Source organism: Porites lutea, chromosome 9 (genome assembly GCF_958299795.1).
Source record: "Porites lutea chromosome 9, jaPorLute2.1, whole genome shotgun sequence".
NCBI classification, from domain to species: domain Eukaryota; kingdom Metazoa; phylum Cnidaria; class Anthozoa; order Scleractinia; family Poritidae; genus Porites; species Porites lutea.
The window spans coordinates 7,301,920-7,327,107 of NC_133209.1; the positions used below are offsets into that span (position 1 = coordinate 7,301,920).

The 25,188-nt window shown below is 38.3% G+C and overlaps 1 protein-coding gene across 1 annotated transcript; it reads right to left on the reverse strand.

The window, feature by feature from the left end:
* Positions 1–1,533: 1,533 nt before the first annotated feature.
* LOC140947752 (uncharacterized) lies at positions 1,534–11,145 on the reverse strand. Its single transcript, XM_073396933.1, has 9 exons — positions 10,977–11,145; positions 10,351–10,449; positions 7,133–7,285; positions 6,084–6,227; positions 4,629–4,889; positions 3,932–4,143; positions 3,470–3,510; positions 2,873–2,969; positions 1,534–2,434 (listed from the first exon to the last, which is right to left on the reverse strand). Exons 1-9 carry the CDS (start codon positions 11,127–11,129, stop codon positions 2,200–2,202), a joined length of 1,395 nt encoding a protein of 464 aa, XP_073253034.1. The 5' UTR covers positions 11,130–11,145; the 3' UTR covers positions 1,534–2,199.
* Between the last annotated feature and the right edge of the window lie 14,043 nt (positions 11,146–25,188).

A 25,188-nucleotide genomic window follows, 5' to 3' on the forward strand; every position in this document is an offset into this window, starting at 1 on the left:
CGCAAGCGCATTAATGCTTGTCTTATCCATTCTAAAGATGTTCAGGAATGCTATTAAACTGCAAACAGTGTCATAAAAATGTTAATGAATAGCGTTTGCACTTAAATGTTTGTTCTTTGTCCCTAATGATTTTCAAGATAATGTTAATGATTTGAATGTTGGTGTTAATGAAAGTATATTTTTCCCTTTTGTATGTCGAATGACGCAAATGAATACCCCAAAATTCTGTTGAGTGTTGATTAAAATGCAAAAATCGTAATTGAATCTGATTTACGCGCAAATGTTCGTATTTTCGCGCTAATGAATGTATCTTCGCACTATCGGTCGCCGTTTCACGCAAATGATTGCGTATTTCCTCGTAATGAACAGCAAAAGGTGTAGTAGACTCTCTGAGGGTAAGAAGATCCATGCTTTGTCATGCAATATTGATTACCCGCATCCCCTGAGTCCATGTTTGCGAACTGTTATGGTCACCAAGAATTCAAATCCAGGAGGGTTCTCCGTTGAAAAAGTGGGTAGGAATAATTAATTGCGATAAAGACTGGAAGAACGCAAATTTACTTTTTAACCGACGTTCTCGTCGCCATCGTGCCGTTGGATCTTAAAGTCCCTTTATCTGGCGCGCTGTTTTGACAGTGTTTGCCAGATTTTTTTCTATTGAGCCGTAGAAGGAGCCATTTACTGGTAAGAGAAAAGAGAAACAGAAATATGTTTTTGTTAGCTTTTATGGACCTGACCCTGCACAGAATTCCTGTCATTTTGAACTTAGCGACCACTAGAAGCTATGCATTAATTTATTTTCAGTCGCAATTTGTTAACAAAACAAAGGATTGTCAACGGTCAGGGAGCTTCCAACATAAATTACAGCACAGGGGGCATAAGCACGATCCGTAGTACTCAATTAGTATTAGAAATATGGTTTTTCAGTGTTTAGTATTTCTCGGGAAAAGGCGATCATTATTACATCCAAACACGGCACAATGATCTTTTTCTCCCGCTACAATCTTATTCTAAGGAACGTTAAAGAAAAAATACCCCAAAAGGCGCTCGTAAATACTAAACGGAATGTTCTCATGCCTCCAGGGCATCTCACAGTTAAATCTAACTTATTCAATATGGCCGCCGTATCGGTAAAAAGTTTGTCAAGTTTCATAACCAGTCTCCTCTTAACAAATTTCTATGACCAAAATTAAAAGTCAAGAGCGTGTTTTTGTGGCTGAATGTTTTCTTAAGTAGAAGCATGTTTCTCTGGCTTTAAAACCCTGATTCAGAACTTTTCATACACAAAATAAAAGACATCAGGGACAAACTTGGTTGGTTAAGACTGCTTTTATTTCTTAGTTTTAATTTTTGTAGTTTCAACACAATTTAAGGTTAACTTTGCCACAGGCGATACAAGAGATAAAATTTGAGTTGAGACTGAATGAATGAGTCACCATTTTACATAGACCGTAATGCACCTTGTTCTCCCCTCTCCGCCCCCCTCCCCCCACCCCAAATAAATAAATAAATTTTCATTTACTCCTGGGTATTACAGCCGAAATAGAAGACAACAGTTATGCAAAATGTTCAAAGGTCAAGAAGGTGCATAATGGTCTATGTGAAAAAGGTGAATGGCCACACACTATAATTACAAAAAAGCAGACAAAAAACCACACACACACACAAGCGTTTTATACCTTCTAGTAAAGTATTAATGTGTGACTCTGAAAATTATATTTTATTTTGCATTTCAGTACTGAATCCAAAAATCAAATTTTTCACATCAAACCCGAATGGAGGTTCAGATTTAGATTTTCAGCTAAAATCTACTTTTGTATAAGCTATGGCAATTAAATCTAAAACAATTAGGGGTTGCTTTCTGTGATACACTTCTAAATCTTGTTTTTTAAATCTCTCTTAAACACTTTGGGGTGTTTCGTTCAAATTTAAAAGCCGCTATTTTGGATAAAAAACTGTTTTAAATCAGGTTAGCATATAAGTAATTTTTTTAAAATCGATTAGTGCACCTAAATTAAATCGACCATAAAACTTAAGCCTACCAAAAACTGGTTTAACCGTCACAAGCAATCTACTTTTGTAAGGAACGACTCTTAAGTTAGAATTAAATGTTTGAGCTAACCAAACCCTTTGACTTGAAGTTACTTATTAACTGGAACATGCCCGGCCAGGCTTCTGTTTAAGGATGGAAGGTCTAACCTAAAGAGCGATTGAAATTGACGAAGCAGCTCTGTGCATGCCAAGCCCGCTGTCGCCAACTATTTCGCCCGTTTTGGACTCTTGCACTTGATAGTACGCTTTAGTCTCGTCCAACTGTTTCAGATCAAGGTATTCTACTTGCTCAGTCATGGTTCTTTCCAGCCTTTCAACGAGCTCCCGAAAACTTGGTCGTTCATCCGGGTTCTGTTTCCAGCAGTCCATCATAAAGGCGTAGCTACCAGATAACAAAATACAGTCATTTTATTTAACCCTCAGACGAACAAGGATGGGATAGATACCAGCCCTAGAGGGTGCTGTCAGATTTTCTTAAAGCCCGTTTTTACAAAAGTGGGTGGCAATGGGCTGCTGCAGTTAACAGACATGATACCTTTAGGGGCATCTCGTGTCCCACCCTAAAGTTGTTCCGCGCGCAAGAAACGTCCCTAGGGGCGACGAGGACTGTTTTCGCAAGCTAGCCGTGTCCAGCCATTTTTAGTGCAAACTGCGAATTTATTAATTTTTAGACAAGCGAATCGGCCATACACGGACCTTTTCTGATAAAAACTGTATAATTTTGGAACCTATTTTTAAAAGCTTCGTAGACAGCGGAGAAAATGATGTCATTACAAACGAAAAGTATTTTGAATGATGTCTAGGAATTCTAATGGCTTACAAGTTGTCCGAACACAAGTCAGGTTTTTGCATTCGGTGTCCGGTTCGGTGGAGACTCATGACCTCAGCGTTGTTAAGAAGTGGATAAGGCGAACCTCCTGCAATAAAAAAAGATTGGCTCGCCACTTATGATTTCTTTTAGTATAGAATACAGGCGGAGATCTACTGACTTAACTCAGTGTTCAGTAGATACTGATGGAAACTATTCTGTTGCTTCAATGACCGATTAGGACGCGTGCCTTAGGTTTGCAAAGGTTATAGAATTATCCAATCTTTGCTTCTTGAAAGTCATGTAGTGAATTTAAAGTTTAAAAATGATAAAGGAACCTATTCAGTTTCTTCTCTTTCTTCTTTGCCAGCCCCTCGCAGGTAGAATTTCTTCAAAACCTCTCCCCTGTCATCATGACTTCAACCATCCCGGCGTTGAAAGATGACTAAGGTTTATAAATTCAACGCAAGCGAGTGGTTCTGATGGGAAAGGACAAAGGAGGGGAGCGAAAACGCACCACTCGGTGCTGCCCCCTTCCTAAATAAATAAATAAACACACGTATACGGAAGCTACACAGGAGGCAAAGTAAGTGAAAGTTAGACTATTACCTAAGGTTGCAATTTCCCACATAACGATTCCATATGACCACCTAAAATGATAAAGAATAATATGAGATAAAATAAGATAAATGAGCCTAAAATGTTGTATTATGGGCACAAAACGTAGAGTTTGAATAACGCTTCCCAAGACTAGTGTTGCTACTGTATTACGATTGGTTTAAATCATATCATGGCGTACATGTAGCGAAATATGTTTTTTTTTTTCTAGTATTTAAGATTTGCTTATGGCGAGGTAAGAAATCGAATGAAAACGGGACGGGTGAATTCACAATTAGAGGAACATTTTTGAATCAACGCAATCCGGGAATTATTTACTCCTAAGTTCTATATATACTCATACAAAAGCCTTAAACAGCGGCGCACACTCACACACACACACGCACAGTTACGTTAAATCAGTGTTTTACTAATTTATACTCGGCTGTATTATATGTTGAATATAGTACATACACGTCGCTTTTGGAAGTAAAGATCTGCTCAAAAATGGCCTCTGGTGCCAACCACTTGATGGGCAGTTTCTTTTGCTTCTTAACTTCATACAGTTCATGATACATTTCTCGCATCAAACCAAAGTCTCCAATCTTGAGTTTTTTACCGTGTCCGACAAGAACGTTTCTCGCTGCCAGATCTCTGTGAACTAAGCCCTTCTCAGAGAGGTAGCTCTGAAAAGTGTACACCCAATTAGTGCAAATGTATGTGAATGAGATATAAAGTAATTGGATATAACAATTTGCTAGTTTGATAGAGGCCAAAAATGGTTCTTTAGTCAGAAATAAAAAAAAAAGAAAAAGTACCAGTTTTAATCGGCACAAGTCGTGAAACCGTAAATGACGCTGTTGGTGGCGCATTGAATCATTTTCATCATGATTGTGGACTTCAATAACAAGGTTCCTATTTTTCGCTTTCCGTTCTTTGGAAGTTAAAGTCATCCTTGATAAAAAAGTATGTCAAAATATACAACAACACACAAACTAACGGACGATGGAATCTTTTTTGTTTTTGTTCCGAAATACGTTCATTTTCTGTGATACTATCTTTACAACAGGTTTAAATTAAAACTATACAACTTTATTTGATCTGTAAAATTAGAAAATTCTACTGCGGCAGCTCTGTAACAGGTCATGTTTTTTCAAGAGATACAACCCACCATTCCTCGTGCTATCTGCCACGCAAAGGACATCGCGTCAGTTGGATGAAATGTCTCACAATCGTTATCACACTCTTTGTCGTCTGTCTTTGGTGCAGCATTCTCTTCATGGATCGACGACCAGAACACTGTCATCGGGATTTTGCATTGATCGTCATCGTCAAAACCACCTCCTCTTTGCTCTATCTTGTCGTCAGGAAAACTTGAGGGTCCCTCACTTGCTTCGGATTTATTTGTTCTGTTTTGAACTCCCTCTGTATTCTAAATAGTGCACGTGATAAATCATAGTAACAAATGGACTGTATTGATAAGTCACAGCTGTAAAGCACTTCATGTGTACTGAACTGGTATGGTTTATTTCATTCACGTGCTGGAATCGAAGCTCGAATTTGTTCTTGATCTTTAGTTACTTGACCTCCAAATTCAAATACTTGAGCTTTCTCCACTTGGCACTCTAGCCCTTTATCAAAGAGTGATATCATCGATAATCATTTCTTAAATTAAATAAGCCCCCCTCTCTCCTAACTACCCCCCTGACACGTGCTTTAAAAAATAATACATCACAGCATCCTCTGACGAGCTTTATAGAGGATTTACCGTATATTGATTCAGTGAGGATGTTTATACGCGAAACACTACCCTTAACATGCACCTTGTAGATATCATTATGTGAGTAGCTACTGAATTTTAAGTCAAACGTAAAGAACTTATGCCATTTAGAGATGGCATAACATGACCATATCCTAAGTAGTTAGAAGTCAATCATAGAAGACTGGATGGCGCTTAGATTGTCGGTTATGCTTTTGACGAAACACTTCCCAATTCTGGTGTTTTGGCCCTGAAACATGATAACTTTGTATAGCGCAATGCTAAATCAAAATCAATGATTCTACGATAATTTTGGAAATGCGTTAAGCGTTTACAAACCTACAAATGTTTGAAAAAGGAGAACGATTTTTTGAGGACGAGGAGCTGATATAATAAACGTTTTGTCCATAACTTCACCGTAGTTTTTAGGGAGTTATTATAACTCCGAAAATGGAGTAAAAATTTTAGGTACAGGATAAACTCTTTTTTGGGGTTATTTTAACTCCTAATTTAACTCCGAATTTGGCGTAATTTTTACTCCTGAAAAAGAGTTCTTTTTTACTACCAGTCTGGAGTTAAAATAACTCCAACATGGGGTTACTTTTACTCCTTATATGGGTTGTTTTTACTCTTTTTGGAGTTAATTTAACTCTGAAAGTGGAGTAAAAAATTTAGGTACAGGATAACTCCTTTTTTGGGGCTATTTTAACTCCTCAATATCTGGGATCACTTTTATTCCTGAAAAAAAGAGTTTTTTAAACTCCCTTTTGGAGTTAAGATAACTCCCCAAAAAATAACTCCACTGTAAGGAGTTAAATTAGCCCCACTAGAGGAGTTATTATAACTCCTTGAAAATTACTGCGTTACCTGTGCATGATTTGGTGGGGAGAATACGATCAAGGGCATTTTGCATTCATCCTCGCTCTCAAAATCAGCTTCTTCTTGTTGCATCATGCTAATAGTACAAGGTTCAGCATTTGTCCCAAGTAAGTTGCTTGTTTCCTCGACCTCCTAGATGAATATGTGTACATAGCAACGTCATATATACTTTGGCCTCTTATTACGAAAGATATCAAGCATCTCTCTCAAAGGGAAAACAGCATGAGTATGATCAGATTTTGGTAAAACTTTCGACAACACAAGAATTTCATTAAAAAAAGTTGACCAAACTCTTTCAAGTCAGTATTTTGTTGGACATTCGTGCCCGGATTCCGGAATCCGGGACATTTTTGCTTGTGACGGGTCCAGGATCCTGGGCTTTGGAAGAATTCAGTTCAAAGAATCTTTAACCCCGCTAAAGACAGTAGTTTGGAATCTAAGTTCCGCGGACAAGGAATCCGGAATCCAGTACCAGGAATCCGGAATACACTGCATGAAAACCAGAATTTAAAACTGTCTTAAATAAGCTTACTTTGAGCGAGTTGTCAATTATTTCGGAGTGCTCTTAGATTTTTTAGAAGGTACCAAAATGTCTAGTGTAATAGTTCTCACAAAATATTTGTCACGAATTGTTTCTAGATTTTATTCGCTTGAGATAATGTATGACGTTAATTAGTTTTTGTTTCGAAGTGAAAAGAGACTGACGCTCACACCTTCAGTCCTTTCGATCCATGAAATGTTTGCTTGCTTGCATTTTTGTACAGTATTTTATAATTTAAGATTACTTGAGAATTTTTTCGTTATTTTCATTAGTTTTGGTCTAATATTTACTGGCTTTTTAAAACGTAAAGATCAAACTGACATGATCGAAGTCTTCTAAGGTGGCGAATTCAAGAAGGAGACCAAGTGGGATCATGACGTAGTGACAAGAGATAAACTTGTATGGTCGACTAATCATAAAATGTGGTCCCAAACGGTCTGAATTAAAGGTCAGACTTAGTGGAACTTTTTAAGATTAAAAAAACCTTGAAATGTACCTGATTTGTTGCCGAAGATACCAGCATGGGGACTTTGCATTCCTCTTTACGATTAACATAACCGTCGTTTTGCTCCATCACATCAAAAGCAGAACACGTTGTGAGTCTCGGTGCTCCCACGTTAACTGTTATCGTTTCAGTTGACCCGTCATCCTAGATTGTTCAGTCATAACATAATATTTAGCAATTATTGAATTCGGCTTTCGTATCATTTGAAGAATTATGGAGATCGAGGACGGCCGAGGCGGATAACATCCCCCGAGATCTCCATAATTCTTCAGATGATACGAAAGCCGAAGTAATTCCTAGTTTAAAAACAAGCTAAACATGCTTACCTTAGGCGCGATCCATTGAACCAAAATTTCCAGAAATTTCGGTCCAAAACTCAATGGATCGGTTCGGTCTAACCGGAAAAATTTCGGAAAAACGGGTCCACCTTTTGAGGTGGACCACTTTTCCCGGTCGGACCGTTTGGAATTTTGGTTGAATGGATCGCGCCTCTTCATCGATGTTGACTTCATCTTCGATAGTGAATGTTTATCGGCAGGTTTCGGAGAAAAACGGTTGTTCAGTTCTGCAAATATTCTTCAAATAGCAGATGTCGTCCATCGAGTTGTCTTCTTGTTGTTCTTGTTATGTTTTTAGCCAATACGGTTCGCCTATTCTTCTTCGTGAAACGAGTGTAATGTTACGCCATTTTGTATTCACTGCCAAAACAACTCAACTCATTCCGCATAGTGTTGACAGGCAGAACTTAGGTATATGGTCGTGTGGTTGAGCTGTTGCACCAAAATATTCTGTGCCAGCCATAAAAACATTTCGTCTGTTTCGCCTTGGAAAATCAGTTCTCAGCTCCGGAAAATTGGATCTAGGTCTAGTTTCAGCGGGCTCTTGGCTTTAAACCATAGGCCGGTTTTAGCAGATAAGAAGGTGATAATTTCTTCGAAATTTGACGAGTACTACGTCATAATCAGCCTGTTGTCTATTCTTTGCGAAATCCCGTCATATATTTGACGGCGAAAAAAGTAGTGTTTTGCTAACTATTTAAGTTGTTATGTAAGCCTTAAAGCACTCTCTGGCTGCAGTTCACTCAACTTTAAAATTTCTAGACTGAAATGACGCCGGTTTGAAACTTCACGTAGTCAGATTTCTAAAAAATGTTCTAAAATTTGCGTCATTTTAAATTGGGACTCGTTTAAATGCTTCTAGGAACCACTAACTTACTGCCAGGCGTCAGATAAAGGATTTTAATCAGTCTTTGAATGATTTTTTGTTGTTTTAAATTGCCAAGTAGTAGAATGAATTTCAAAAAACAATATTCTTTGAAATCGAGGTACATATTCGGAAAGCCAATACTCACCGAGATTGAAAAGAATAATTGTTTTAGTATATACACACGAAGTGATCTCTTCAAAATCAGAAAAAGAACCATTAAAAAGTACTATTTGATTGACAGATCAAGCGTGAAAAAATTGCATGTAACGTACATGGGCGAAAGATACTCTTCGCAGAATATTCAAGCATGCCAATTCGCAAGTTTATCACTTCGCAAACAACAGCGTAATTGTGTTAAATGGAACCGCGTAAAGTTTGAATTGTTTCCTTACCTGAGAAGAAAAGGGAGCTTTGTTATTTTCTGTTAACTCACAAAGTTTGTTGTTTGTTGTGCCGTTCTGCGCATGAAGAAGAGTGTGGCGGCTAGGTTGCTCGAGGTGAGGCGTCGTTTTCCTGTAGCATTCTTTGTCGTATTCACTTGAAACATAGAAGTTCAGCAAACATTTGCTTTCATTTTTGTTTGTCATAAATAGACTTCCATTTTTGTGCAAAGTTTTTTTCTTGTTAGGAAACGCTGAATTCACGAAACGGCCTCTTCTATGCGAATAAACAGGAGTTGTTAACATACCATCGAGCAAAAACTTCAGGTAAATGGACGAAAAAGCCGTTTTGAATCCTTCGAAGTCTCTTCTTTCCTTTAAAAAGGTCAACCCTGGGAATTTGTCGACTTTTGAAAGGTCGTTCTCTCAAAAAATAGGAAAAACACCGAGCTCACACGTTATTCACTCTCTGGGAGGTGAATATTGTTGAATGGTTCGAGACAGCGAACCGATCATATTGCTGAAATCACTAAGATCACTGATTGCGTATATACTAAATAATAATGTATGAAACTTTATCGATTCAATGCAACAACTTGAAAATTTCAAGACGAACCTAACCTACGAAAAGGCCAAAATTTGCAGTTTTAACGTTATGTTTATTGTTCCAAATTGATGCACACCTTTAATTTTCAACCGTAGAAATTTTCAGCGAAAGGTTCAATTCGGTTTTTATCGATTTCAGAGGTTTTTGATTATCCCTATCATAGTGATATCGATTTTACTTAAGGCTATATTTTTAAAAATATCGGTTATGGTCTTCACAAGAACTGTATCGAAACACCTTAAACCAATTTTTGACTGCTTAAGGAGTAATTCTTTATAATCCTTAATTTAATGCGGCTCACCAAAAAAGGAATTCTAAATAGTTTACAAGATTAGCTTTCAAAAGTAGGTTGAGTTTGATCGTTCGGTGAACGTAGTCCTGAATAGGACTGTTGTTGTTGACAGTGACTGACGTTTCGACAACCTGTGCGGTAGATAGTTATCTTCAGATTCAAAGTGAGTTGTATCGCGTCAGTTGGAGGTATTATACTCTGGTTATTGATCTGACTGGTCAATTAAGTCGCGATGTTATCGTTCGTCTGTCAGTTAAGCCGTGATGTTATTGGCTATGAAGACTCGTAATCAGCAATTGGTGCGTTTCGATCAGTCTATTGTCACAGTTAAACATTCGTCTATTGTTAGTCAAATAGTCAGTTCTCCAGTCGTTCTCTCGACTGATTAAAGATTAGCTTTCATAGTAATAAATGTCATAACTGAAATAAATTTTTAAGACCGCCGCCTGGTTAGCTCAGTTAGGAGAACGCGCGCGCCCGTCTCACAGCACTTACACTGATTTGTTCTTGTGAGACGTAAAAGAACCGCCATCACTATTCGAAAAGAGTAGGATTCGTAGACCCCGGTGGTGTGGCCAACCTTTACAGGTTGTGTGATTGGGTAGGGATGGCTCCTCGCATGGGACCTGAATCCCGTTCGTGTACATTTCCTCTGGGTAGGCCTGTGTCCAGAAAAGCTGGTAAATAAATAATTATATGTTATTCTTAAGTAGCTGCTATGTACCTGATCGCCAATCGCGAGTCTGTTCCAAGTTGGTGTTCCAGCATACAGCTCCTTGTCTTTGGCAGCCCCTGGTGTGACTTTTATCATAGAACTGCTTATCTAATCATAGGCGACATAAAAAATAAAAGCAATAAAGCAAGACATCGAGGATCCTGTTTTGATTTATCTCACTATATATACAAAATATCTGGCCTTCGAGGAAATAGTAAAACTGTTAGCCTTGCTTTTTAACAGACTCGTGCTTCCTGTGAAAAAACGTTCTTGTAAAATGCTAGAAAAGAATTCGAGGTGATTTTTTTCTTTGGCTTAGGTATTTTCTGGATCTTCTTCTCCAACAAGTTCAGTCTATCTTTATTTTCCTTTTCATTTCTTTCTTTTTTTCTCTTTTTTAGTAAGGGTAGATTTTTTCTCGTTATTAAAGAATCACCGACAAGATTTGTCGCTCATATTTAGATATAGATCACCGAAGGCACAAAAATGTGGTAAGAACAGTAAGAACCAATGAGCCGAACTTTCTGTTTTTCGCTAGTTACAACATTTCAGTGAGACCTATAACTGAACAGAGGCACGAAAAAATGAAATCTTTGTGTTTAATTGCATTATTACTTGATACTTATTTTTGATACCTGACTTCTTTTACGTCGAAGCCAATGAAGCAAATCTCCATGAGCGATATACTCTACCATGAGTAGAATTGGTTTAGTTGTGGTCCAGCAACCAAAGAAACTCAGAACATTTTGGTGCTTCCCAACCTTCTTCATGAGCTCTATTTCATCCATAAATTCCTTCCTCTCTTCTTCGTTAGCATTTTCTGGGGACAAAAAGGATAGGTGTTCAAGTAATTGCCGATAGGTGGGTACAAAATAGAAAAACAAATCATCGATCGCTTTAACGGCGGCTTCCATGAAAGTGCAATTCTTATTCTGTAACGATATACTCGTCGAGGCAAAGATATAACAGGTCTCGATCGCCCCTGGATCTCTTGGTCAGTGAACCCTTACTGATTTCTGACTGTTACACATCCGCTTAAATTCCGCATAACGTGAGCTTTGATTTCCCATTTCATGCATCGTTAATTTGTTATATCCAAGTAGCTTTTGGACATGTGGCCGGCCTTCATTTCTTGAAACAAGGCTGGTGTTAAATAAATGCTTACCGTCACCACGCAAAGAGAAGCAAAACGTCTATAAGTTACCACACTTGAACTCACCAAAAAGCTCTTTGACCGCAATAATTTTCTGCTTCCTAGGCCTGCTAGCCCAGTCTCGCTCATCTTCAAAGTACTCCATACCGTCCTTTAGTATAGCTTTGTGAACCTTTCCAAATGCTCCTTCACCCAACAATTCAAGAAATTCTGTTCGGATTGGAGGAATTTCACAACCTTCCAAAACTTGGATGTCCCTTGTAGTCCTAGAACGCCAAATTAAATTAAATGGAAAAATTTGACCGAACAAATTTTAAACTTAAGCATCGCTTGTGTACCATATTTTATCCGTGGTGTTCCGATCCACAACTTCACTCCCACGTGGAAGCTCTGCTTTACTGACTATAAACAATACTAGTATACCTTAAGGGTAGAAATGCTGCCGTGGGCAAGGAATAGTGAAGAAACGGAAAATTAAGTGTAAACTTTTTAGTAGAAGGTGATATGAGGCTAACACAAAATGACCGGCAGTCCGATATTGTTTCAATAATTTTGACAAATCGAAGAAACCCAGCTAGACCAAACTATCATACGTCGATTTAGAATAGACTGAGAGACTTAATTTGTGATCAACAAATGTTGTCAAAGTGTAAGTCTCTCCAATTTTAAAGGAAAAATAATTCACTCGGAAAAAGCGGGTTCGATCCCAGAGCATAGGGTCTGCATACCACTAATCTAACCACTACACCACCATGATTTCTCTGCAAGTTGGTGATTTTATACAAATATTATAGCGTAAACCCCAACCCAAAATAGAAGCTAACCCTTAACCCTAATCACTATTTTCAGGGCATAACCCTAATCAGTATGGTTAGTGCTTAAATTAGTATTTTCAGTGCTTAATCCTAATCAGTATAGTCAAAATATCGGACTTATAAAATATTAATTATTGCATTTTGTGAACATATGTTTGAGAGATATTAAACGGCTACTTGCTCCAGTGATGCTATTTTTTTGTCCATATGAACGTTATTATGCTGGTCTTAGCGCGTTCTGTTTTCCGAAAACCAACCCAAATATACAGAGGTCTCGAACTTTTCTTTCACTCAGGTAGATTAAGGCCTGGGTCTAAGTCATTTACGGTTTTTATGTACAGTTTCCAAAAAAAATGGTTAAAGACATCCACGAGGGATGTAATATGGTAAAGTAAACGAAACTTAAAAAAACTTGAAAAAAGAAATTAAAATTATTTGGTCACGTGATCGACCACGCCCTCCATTGTTCAAAAATTGTAACCAACGATTCCCACCACTTGACAAACAAGTAGCTCCAGTTTTTCTGTATCAAAACATTGTCCCTACAAAGTGTCTACGAAATCAGCTCGGAATGGTTCGAAGCATTACAATTGGCCTGTGCAATTGGTGTTCACTGACTAGTGCCAGTCCTCCTCTAACTAAAATTATCGACTGGAGAAAGACGTTTATTGAGCTCTCCTCATTCTGACTGTTTTTACGAGAAGACTATCAGTAGCCACTTTTTGGACCTACTAAAGAAAAATGGTTTACTCTCTTTCTGGTGGGAATTTCGACTTAAAGAATTTCTCGATAAAACAGGGCGTGGCTGGTCACGTGATGCAGTTATGAACAATTTTTAAAATGAAATTGGAAGATTTTTTGGTTATGATTGGCCTTAAATTGTTAGTCATGGCATGTCTTGAAAATACTGTACGTTATACCACCCCCCTTTCAAAATTCTGAAAAATGTGTAATGACCCAGGCCTTAATCTACTTGAGCATTCTGCCATGGCATCGACCATGATGAATTCATTATGAATGCCTTCGGTTCTCGGTCGACAAGTGTCGGCCAACTGCAAAAGTATGCAGCACGTGCAAAGTTGTTTGCTTTCTAATTAGACCTTTTGTTTCTATACTTGAACGAGATTGCAAATTATTCAAATGGCAGTTGAAAATCAGTGTAAGAAAAAAGCACGTGGTTATCCACTGCGCATTCTAAATCTCCCATTCCAGCATAGCCACAATTCCTTGCGAGTCCACTGCGCATCCCATATCTTCCATTCGCACTTAACCACAATTCCTTACGAGTCCATTGCGCATCCTAAATCTTTGAGTCGCGCATAACCACAATTCCTTGCGTTTGGTAATGAAAGGTGATTGAATTCCCCCTGTAATGTAATTTGCCGATTAGAGAGCTGCCTGGTTCGCTCGCTTCAGGCTTACTTACTGCGGCAGCAACAAAGGATGCATTCTAAAGGCCCATGTACACGTCAAATGAGTTGAGACGGCTCATTTACAAGCAAGTATACAGGTATGGTATGGTTGCATCTTTCAATATGAAAGAGGAATAGGTGGAATGTTTAAAGCAGATTGTATCTACACACCTCTTGGTGGAACGTCTTCCTGTATTTCTGTAATACTTGACACACACCGTCAGCAGTACAGCTCCCATGATTGAAAGTAAACTAGCGAAGGTATAGATGAGTACCAACTCCAACGAGATACCTGTAACTTTAAATATAACATTTTTTTCCTTTCAGTGTCTTAACTTCCTGTGCGGTACGTTTCTGATTAGTTATGATGTTTGAGTTTTAATTGTCGTCACGTTTGTAGATTCTTCTCCCCCAGAGAATCTCTTTAATTATAAATTCTTGGATATTTCTGAAATCAACAATCAATATATAAAGTGCAGTGTGTATCACAGTATTGGTCATGCCAATCTGAGGAGACGCCTTAATCCCGCACCGACGTGTGTCACAAGATAATATGGTTACTTTTAAAGGAAAACGTTGTGTTCAGTATACCGGACATAAAACGAAAATACAAACTATTGTAGCATGTAGCTGAGTAGCTGAAAAGAATTACGTCACAACTTCCCTGGGACTGCATTTCGTCCTTAGAAGTAAATTCAATCTTACAATTTTACTAGAAAGATGATAAATATATAGTGTCTTGAATATAATGGATAGAAATGTGAGCAGGATCATCTTGTCCGTGATTTCTTTCGTGAGACAAATATTGAAATTTCCTATGTATGCCATTTAGCGTTTTCACCAGTACGTGTGGTCAGAATTTATGCAAATTCATTAGAGAAAAGAAAGCATTTACACATCAAATGCATTTACTCCCACAAGAGGCTGCTGTTTCATTGTTTTTGAACACTGAATATCGCTACCGTGTCCTCATGTGAAAACGCTCTATACGATGATTACCATTGACACTTTGCAAGCATATGTTGAAGTTAATTTTTTTCCTATTGTTTTTGAGTATGGTAATGTATGGTAATTAATTTCAAAGAAAGGAGACATTAGAATTAACTGAAATAAAAATTTACTGCAACACATATAAACCTCTTTCATTTTTCTTTGTTGCATTTCCTTTTGTTGTGTACGTCTTATTAGTCATGGGGCTCGATCCCATTTCATTCCCTTTCGTTGTGTACGTCTTATTAGTAATGGGGCTTGATCCCACTTTATTCCACGCCACAAGCTGGAACTCATATTCCGTAGAACATTCTGTCTCGATCTTCTGGCTTTTGGTAGTTCTGTCTGTAATATTCAATCTGGTCCACTCATTGTCACCTTGCCGTCTGTAGCTTATTGTATAAAAAAGTACAACAGGACAGTCACTTGACAGTGGTTTCCGGGGCCATACAAAGACAGCACATTCATTTTCTTTTTGGCTCGATATAACGTCCAACACAGGCGAGCTAGGGGCACCTATAAAACACAACATTGAAGACGAGAACACGTATTATCCTATAGCTAAAAGAACATTCCAACCTATATCTTATAGCGTGTGCGGATGCTGTCGTTTTTGATGTTGTTGTTGTCAAATCATAATTTCAAATTAAGGTATAGCAGTAAGAAATTCAAATTTAAATCGTTCAATACAATTTTTGGCCTAATTTTATCCGTGGGATACCTGAAAACTATAGCCGTATATTGCTGAGCATATTTACAACGTAAATGCAGTGCAGATGTGTATGTTGTGGTTGTTGTCGTCAAAACAACTGGAGATCCAGGTGGTCCTTTTTTACGATTATTAAACAAATCCTTAATCCAGTCGAAGCTTCCTTGCCTCCACTCTAGTAAGCTCTCCAGCTGTAGTTACGACCAGAACTATTTGAACTATTACTAAAATAAAAACGCTATATAACGAAAAGCTCTTGAAGTGATCGACCGCCTCTGGTAGTACGATTTTTGATCCAAGCACCAAACTTTGTAGGAATATTTACATTCACAGGCTGGTCAATTCCTGATATAGTGCCAAGTTAAATTTTCTAATTCCAGCTAATTAGCAGCAAATGAAATTATCAGACCCGAGACCCCCCACGAAGTAGTTTGTCTTGCCTTTTTTTGTTTAGATCTAATGCACGTCTTATTTCAAAATACAGGTAAAACAATTTCAGATGTTCAATTTAGATGCGAATTGTTATTTACTTTTTTTATTATATAAATGCAGGCCGTTATTTGGAATTTTTCTGCACATTCTTTTTCTCTTCTTTCTCTTGGTTCTGATGGTAAGAGTTTGCAATATCTCATTCTAAATGTGCATGCGACTCCGTGCAGCTAGAAAAGAAAATATTCTAGTTGTAAAGAAGAGAAAAATGTCGGTTAAAAAAAAGGAAGTGAGAAATAGGTTAATTCTAGCTAAGGCGGAAGAAACAGGTCGCTTCCTCAAGCTATTGACTGTTTTAAATGTGTTATTCGCCAGAAGGAAACAACTGAAAAACTTCAGTGTCCTGTTAACTAGAGACCACACGACTCTCGTGCTGGATAGCTTACTTTTGAACAAGACTTAACGCCATTCTGTGAGGCGGAGAAATTAAGTTCAGCAGTTGAATGAAAATATTTTGATGTGGGAAATGGAATTGCTTCCACTTTAGCAAGTCGTTTCCTATGTGGCATAGGGCATGTCGAGATGCGCTCAACAGGATGCAACTGGATCGCATGATGAAAAGAAAAATGACTGTAGGAATCCACAGCAGCAAATGGACACGCTCGAGTATGTTTCTGTTCGCACGGAGAAAAAGCACACATGAATATGGTAGTCTATGTAGCCGATGCAGTAGAAAAACACCACTAGTCATCAGTCGTTATTCGATCATTCGCCCTTTTTTTCTGGCCCCGTTTTCCCCACTATCTTGGAGCCTATCTTTAGACTTGAAAGAATTTTGGGTGTCCTATAGGACAAAAAAACCTTACAACGTCTTAGCCAGTTATCTCTTTGAGAAGGCTCTTGTTCCATCCAAATCGAAGTTTCTACCTGTCTTCCATGCCCTAACAGTGTGTGATACAACTTCCTTCTCCGCTGGTCATGGAATTGCCAAAATACTGACCATAGATTTTTTGCCATTTTTTTTTTTTATTGAAATGAAGTATTTTTGTTACTGAAACCATGAATTAAAATTCAGTGGAACCTCGATATAACGAACCTCTATATAACGAAGTCCTTGGTATAACGAACGATTTTCTTTACCCCAGCAATGGTAGAATATATGAAAAACAATCTCGATATAACGAAAAATCGTTATAGAGAACTTATTTTGCCAGTCCCTTGGCCTTTCGGTCTGGATGGGGTTAACTGACTACAGACAAATGGCCAAAATTTTAACTGACAACTGACAAATAGCCTAAAATTTATCTGACAATTGACATTTGCTTTGGGTTTCACTGACAAGTGAAAGAGAACCTGATTGTCCTTTATTTTCTAAAAACCCGTTTTAAGACCTTTAAACTGATAGCATTGTTTCACTCTTTTCGCCAGACAATCTGATCAAATTTGCGTTTATAGCGGAGCTCCACGCGCGCGCGAAGCGCGCGCGCGTTGGCGGAGCCCCATAGCTAAGGAAATCTACCCATCCCAGAAAATTTGGTAATCACGTGACCGACCGACCGACCGACCGACCGTCCGTCCGCACCACAGGCATACCAATGTTTACTCTCACACTTTCTAGCTACTTTGGGACTTGGGAGCCCAGGAGAAAGCTGATTGCACATCAATGTTGTCATCAATTGACAGCTGTCAAAACAGGGTTTCCGCTGACCACTATCACCTGACCGTATCGCGGGCTCAGGTGTCGCCCCATCAAGGTCGAGTATTTTTTGAAGTTATCCGCTGACAATTTACTCGTTTTCAAATGATCGCAGGCTCACTCTTACTTTTGTTTTAAATTCACAACAAATATGTTGTGTTTATGTCAGTTTTGCCCCGCACTATTACGATTTTGATTTAAAACTGACCTCAGACGCAAAAATTCAGTCAGTTTTTAAAAAATACATGCGGGGAAGACCTTTTCTTACCATGGTCACGTCTTGGTCACGCTCCACGTCCAATTTTTATGCTCTGGGGCCGGTTGCTCGAAGCCTGGTTAGCGCTAACCGTTGGTTAAGAGGTATCAAAATGTATAGGTTTCCATGGTATTTAACGCTGGTTAGCACTAACCATGCTTCGAGCAACCCGGGCCTGATTGGTTAAAATTTGACAGGTGAGTTCATGCGTAAAATTTATGCAGCATCTTGAAAGTTGTTTACTGAGACAGCTGAAGCTGACAGAGTTTTGAGTCCACTTGTGATGTTTTTAACTGTCTTTTTCCACTGGATGTACAAAATGAAATACAGCTGCTATCAAGAGTGTTCTCTTATTCATGGCTGGTTTGTTTATTGGGTTTTTGGTTGACAAATGCGTCGCTTGTCAAAGCCGATAATCCGATTTTGGATGGCATCGTTTTAGTTTTTCACCTTGCTGGATGCGTACGAGAATTATGAAGGCTTAAGCGATCCTTGTCTTACCTGATAGCTTTCAGGAGCTGCATCTCGAAATATGGTAAGCCTGAGTAATTATTGCATTTAAATCTAATTTCATGAAGTCCAGCGGCGCAGTTTATGAAGCTAGTTTATGCACGTTTGTATTAAGATTTGACTGAGACACTGATCTGACCTCGTATGAGGTTTGATATAAGCTTAAGCTTACAGAACTTTAAAAAGCCTTTAGCCGATATTAATTCACCGTAAATAGAAAGAAAAAACTTTCCGAAGAATATTTAGTTATAATTTTGGCTGTAGAAAAAAGCTTTGAACGATTTTCTTGTCGTGAGTTTATCTTTGAAAACAGCCAACACCGGGAAACCGGCGGCTTAAAACATGAACTTTAAGCTTACTAGTAAAGACTTGAGGATTCTTAGACACACTTAAATACTCATTTGTTTTCGTGAATGAAAATTGTTGTCTCTGTAAATGTTCTATCGAATTATTTTTCTTTATTGATTTTTGGTAGTCTCAAAAGTGTAATTTTTATCGCTTTGCCGTTTGTTTTCAGCCGTTCATAAACATCGCTTGCAGGAGTACTCAAAATGCCAAGCGTATATCAAACGCTTTTTAAGATTACTCATCATTATAAAACCGTTAATAAAAAATAGACTCAATAAATTCTTCATCACGTTGAAGCGTAACTCTTTTAAAATTTCTTCGCATATTTGGCGCTTTGTCAAAAGTTAGAACCGGCTGGCCGTATAGAAGATTTTGGAATTTTTTTGAACGGTTTCGCTAATTAAAAGTCCACGCGCGCTTCGATGGTCCTGAATATTGAATGAATGCAATTTGTCTTGAAAAATTGTGAAATACTGCATTTTGTACGAGGTCTGTATGATAAAAACAGCGCCTCATAGTACTCTTTCTCCTCAGATGTGGCGTATAAACAAAATAGAAGATTGGTTTACGCGCACCCAGATTTATTGGCAAGAATTTGTAAACTTGTCGAACGCCAAAAATTCGGTCTGATTTGTTTTCCAAGAATTTGTTTTCCACGCCTTATCTACTGTGATCAAGGGCCATCATTGCTCTTAAATGTGACCGAAGACTATTTTTTGGGTGTACATATAAGGCTATATCAACTCGATACAAAATTTGTTTCACTCCAAAATCACTTAGCTTTTCCCTCAAAAGTCACATGAATGTGCCCTTAAGTTAACTGATTTGTGGAGTACAAAGTTATTGTTTGATTTAAGTTATAAAGTTATCAATGGGAGCTTCGCTTTTAGCTGTGGCTAAATACATATATTATGGATAATCTTATCAGCGATATCCTGAAGGCATAAATTTTGATTAGCTTAATGGTTGGAAATTATCGACTCTGGCCAGCAAAAACGTTTGTGTGGAGGACAGTAACACACGACTTGAGAAATGGAGTACTATTATAATTATAAGTTTTCGAATTTAATGTTTAATTCATATTATATGTACCTTTTTAGCTAAATTTCGGATAAAAAAATAAACAAGAATAAGTTTCGTAGTTAATTATTAATCATCATTTAACTGACAACTGACCAAAAGCCTAAGATTTTACTAACAACTGACCAAGGACCAAAATTTTAACTGACAACTGACATTGTACATCCTCATCCAGACCTTCCAGCATCGACTATCGAAGACCTTGGTGAGGACAACACGTGTACCTCTTACGTTATGCACATTTTCAACACTTTGAGGCTCATCTCGGCCAGAAAAAGACTGCTATGGAAAATTCCATTAAAGTTTCTCTTCTATCAATGTTTCTGCAGGAGCTAAAAAACTCTTTTTCACGGTGGCCATCTTCTTGTGCGCAGTGAGAGGTGCACAGTGCAGAACTAGAGAAGCACCTTAAGTATATTCTGTAACGAAAAAGTGAAAGCAACTAGGCAACGAAGCTAATGATGAAACCAACTAAATGCGCATTAACTTTACCCAGTGGTATTAGTTGTAGTTTTAGCTTAGTTAAGGTTAAATGGCGTGTGATAAACAAGACTTACGTGGCAAACAGGTTGGTACTATCACCGATTGAAGTGATAGTTTGTCCTGATAGACTAGGAAAAATGAATTTAATTGAATTTTCATGAATTTTAATTAATTATGGTCTCTATGGAAACCAACGTAATTCCGGCCTGGCACTATATCTGAAAATGCTTGTACTGGTGAACACTATCAGTGTCGAATTTCATGCTTGTAACGAAAAGTGCAGAATTCACCTGAAATTTCTACCTATGCCGCTGGACTATGGCCCTTTTCTTTGATTTTAAGTGCTCATATGCGACTACTCATTCAACACTTCAATAAAAGAATTATAGCTGTAATCAAACTTAGGGTAATACATATTAGTAAAATCCAACTAGTGGTCTATTATCAGTGCTGCGTTCTGTTTAGTTGAGCTACTTCTAGGCTATATGTTATAGCCTACTAGTTTCGAAAAGCGCGGGCTTTTTGGCGGCAAAAAAGGATTAAAGTCTAGCTTTAATAACTAGCTAAAATTGTTTTATTCTCGATATTGTTGACCAACTAGCTGGCCTCATGGGCTATTGACTCAGAGCCGATTCGGGATCGAGGAATAATTGTTAAACATAACTCCGGCTCTAATATCACATTACAGTTTGAATAAGATACTGTAATGAAAAAACGAATGTATAGGTAATTAATAACATATACTAACCTTTCTGCTAAACGTTCTCGTAAGCGACCGTCCCCAATAGGTTTATCACATGCTTGTTTCAAAAAGAGATTCCAATTTGATTTTCGTAATCGAAACCAGCCCTAGGAGTGCAAGGACTTTTACGAACTACAAAGGCGATCGCTTACGAGAGCTTCGTCTGTAATTGAGATAGGAGGAGCAACCTCACAACCCACGAGACAGAATCCTTACAAGTTTAATTTGAACGTGGAGAGTCATTAGATCTGGATTCGGTTTGAAAAATTGGGTCACACTTGACAAACGTTCGTCACTAATCACCTGCATGAATCGTAGATACTTTTGACATCTCAGAAGGCCAACCATATCCCATGTTGTTCTGCGCCATTACTCTTATATGATACTCGCACTCTTGCTTAAGTTGGGTAAACAGACATGACTGAGTTGACTGAGAAACGTTATTTGTTGTCCAGTTAAGCCATGGTTCTTCAGAGCTGGCTTCTTTTATCTGTGCAAGGTACCCTGTCACTATTCCTCCCTCGGCGTCACGTGGTGGTGGATTCCAGGTGACGTTGATAGAGTTACAGCCTCCTTTATAATGCAAATTCGTAACGCGAAATGGAACATCTATCAAAAGTGAAAGTGGTTTTAATCAACCAAAAAAGAAAAACTTGCATGATAACAGCAGACAGCTGAACGTTGATCATTGAAAATATAAACACTTTCAAGAAATACACCTACGCTCCTGCATGAGAAAATCCTGATGTGGAATAATTGAGATGAATACGGTGAGAGAAATTATGTAGAATGTATTTATATTTTCTGCTACTACTTTTGTCATCCTTAAATTATGGTTTCTATCCCTCACAGTGAAAAAAGCATTTTTCTGTATGTTTATCATAATTCACTCTTAGCACGAAAGTTTGTTTTAATTATTAGTAAATGTTTTAATTTATTTCCTTCTTGGATCCATTTTTGGTGACAGTTGGTTGTCATGAATATAAGTTAAGGTAATGGAGGATAACGTTAAATTATGCTGCCTATGAGATTTAATGGAGTAAAATAGTTTCTTTCTTTTTCTTCAGTAAGTTTTAGTGCCATTGGTCGATGTGAACTTGCACTGAAATCCAGGTCTTGTAAGAACAATCACAATCTCTACATCAAAGGACTAATTATCTTTCCGTAATTACTCAACAGGATTAAAAGATTGGTTAGGAATGTGTTTTTATGTTATAAAAGTAACGTAAAATATATATGTTCAGGTTTCGAAGTGGGTTAGCTCACCGACCTTTTGAAAGCACGGCGGCCGCCCACGCTCAAACACACACGTCCATCCAGCAACAGAAATATGGTTCTCTCTATATTAATTATTTAACCAAAGAAAGTGTGTTTACATTGTTTTGTGCTGATTTCCCATGCCTTGCTTGCCTCACTCGGCCCCAAGTTATTCCAAGCAAGGACAGTGACTTCATATTTCTTACTGTGTTGGAACTGTAGCTCGAAGCTGGTGACGCTGGCATTGGTGATATTTATTTCCGTCATCTTCTCGGCAGCAGGTAGAACTGCTTTGTAGCGCAATGAATACATGGTAATGCTGCAGTTTCTTTCGTTTGGTCGTGTCCACTGCACTGTAACATTGGGTGTTTTTCCAGGAATTTCTGTTTCATTGTTTATTATTTTGGAAACATCAGGTGGTCCTACGATAACCTGATAGATTAATGACTTCCGCAAAATAAAACAATGTTTTTCGGTAAAGACAAATCAATTAATTGGTAGGGAAAACAAAGGAGTGAACATGAATGCAAGTATTGTGAAAAAGAAGGGAGTAACGATAAGGAAAGAATGCCGAATTGCATGAAGTAAAACACGTAGAAATAAATCTAAAGGGGAGCTGTAAAAAAGTTATAATGGTTGAGTACCACAAAGTTGCCATGACTTTTGTGTAATACAACAATATTATGATGGAATACTTACCAATTAAATCCGTAGTTTCCACAGTGTCTGCCCATTGGCCCGGGCCCTTCTTATTAAAAGCACGGACTCGAATTTGATACCTTGTCTTATTCCGTAGGTCTTTGAACAAACAGCTATGATTTAAAGAGAAGGCCGTGCAGTTGCGCCAGCCACCAGTTTCCGTTAACTTTAACTGAACCTGATAACCAGTAAGAGGACCGCCACCAGAGTCTAGGGTTGGTGGATTCCAAGTGACCTCAAATGCTCCGCACGGTTTTTTTTTTACCCCAAGAGTTTCCGGCTTGAATGGAACGCCTATGATGAAATGAGTGAGTACTTTTATATTGAAACATCAATAAAACGTGCCATTGGTGCGAGTTAAGCTAACAGAAACATATGACAAATTGTCCGTCTTTCTTATTAAATGAAATTCTAAAAACTTCAAACGCTGATAGTAGTCTGTAGAATACGTTATACATGACAAATACGGTATACAGACAAACCGGAGGACAGACAGGGAGCAGTATACAAGATCAAATGCTGCGACTGGCACCAGGCTTCTTACATTGGTGAAACCGGCAGAAACCTAAGCACGCGACTGACCGAACACAAACGCGCGACGAGGAATGGTGACGTCAACAATCACATTGCTGAGCACCATTTAAAGACGAAACATCAAATTGACTGGGACTCTGCGACATGTATAACGTATTCTACCGACTACTACCAACGTCTTACTTTAGAAAGCTGGTTGACTAACTTAGAACAAACGCCACTGAATCGTAGCCAACAGTTACCAGCGCCGTACAAACGACTTATTGACGAGATCAAGCAAAACTAACTACGAGAGAACGACTGGAGAACTGACAATTTGACTAACAATAAACAACTGTTTAACTGTGACAATAGACGGATCGAAACGCACTCAGGTAAATTAAGGCATGGGTCCCTAATGATTCAGTCAAAAAGTGATGGGGGGTGGTCTATCTCTGAGCACTTTAGCAGTAAAAAGATGAGACTTTTCCAGATACATACATGTGTGGTTTCTGTCAATTAGGTGATTTTCAATTATGCAAATGTTGTCACGTGACTCCACACGGCCAGGAAACAATAAAAAGTCTTTAAACAAAACTGACTGGTTTAGGACAATGTGTAATGCAAGCATCTACAAAACTGTGCTTGGCCTTTTTTGAATAATTTTTTCCTGTTTTAGAAAATAAACGGCTTTTTCAACTAGACCCAGTCCCCCAAAGCAATTGTATCCCATGTTAACGCCTTCGATTTTAAATATCTAAAAAAGGCCAAGCACTGAAGAGATATATTAAAAGGCCTCGAAATTATGCAACCGGTGACATAATTGAGAACACACGAAAAAGTGTTGCCTTTCAAGAACAAGCTTTTTCAGCCGATGGAGGTCACGTGACCTAACTTGCATATTTTTAAAGCACAAAATTGACACAAACTAAAAATGTGGTTAGCTGGCAAAGTTTTATGCCTCTTCATCTAAAGCTCCTACATATAGACCACCCCCTCACTTTTGAAGAGAGCAAATTTATGCAAATTGAGGCCCATGCCTTAATATACCTGAGCGCACCAATTACTGATTACGAGTCTTCATAGCCAATAACATTACGGCTTAACTGACAGACGACCAATAACATCGCGAAGTAATTGACCAATCAGATCAATAACAGAGTATAATACCATCAACTGACGTGATGCAACTCACTTTGACTCTGAAGATGACTACCGCACAGGTTGTCGAAACGTCAGTCACTGTCAACAGCAACAGTCCTATTCAGGACTACGTTCACCCGGACGATCAAACTCAACCTACTTTCGCAGGTTGTATGCTATATGCTGTATAATCTGACTTTGTAGGGGTAGTTCTCGCCGAACCCTTCCAAAATAGACCGGCACAGGCTAATAATCAAGCTGGTAAGGCTGCCGATAAAGGTAGGGCGCAACATTTCAAGTGTGCTCACTTACAATTCCGGAAGAAGGTCTAAAATATTGCCATTCTAAGCTAATGTTACTTCAGTACAGAAGTCGCTATCTTATAAGGAACTAAACCGTGTAGACTGACTTCAGTGTACTTTGAAACTGTAAAGGCCCTGCCCAGGTCTGGGCCAACAAAGACCTGATGGCATAATAATTTATAGGAACACGTACTAAACTCCAACAACCGCGCATAATGGATCACCGGTAAAAGAAACAAACAAACAGACAGACAGAGAAACAAAGAAAAAATCAAAGAAACAGTGAGAAACATATCGGTTTATTCTCAGT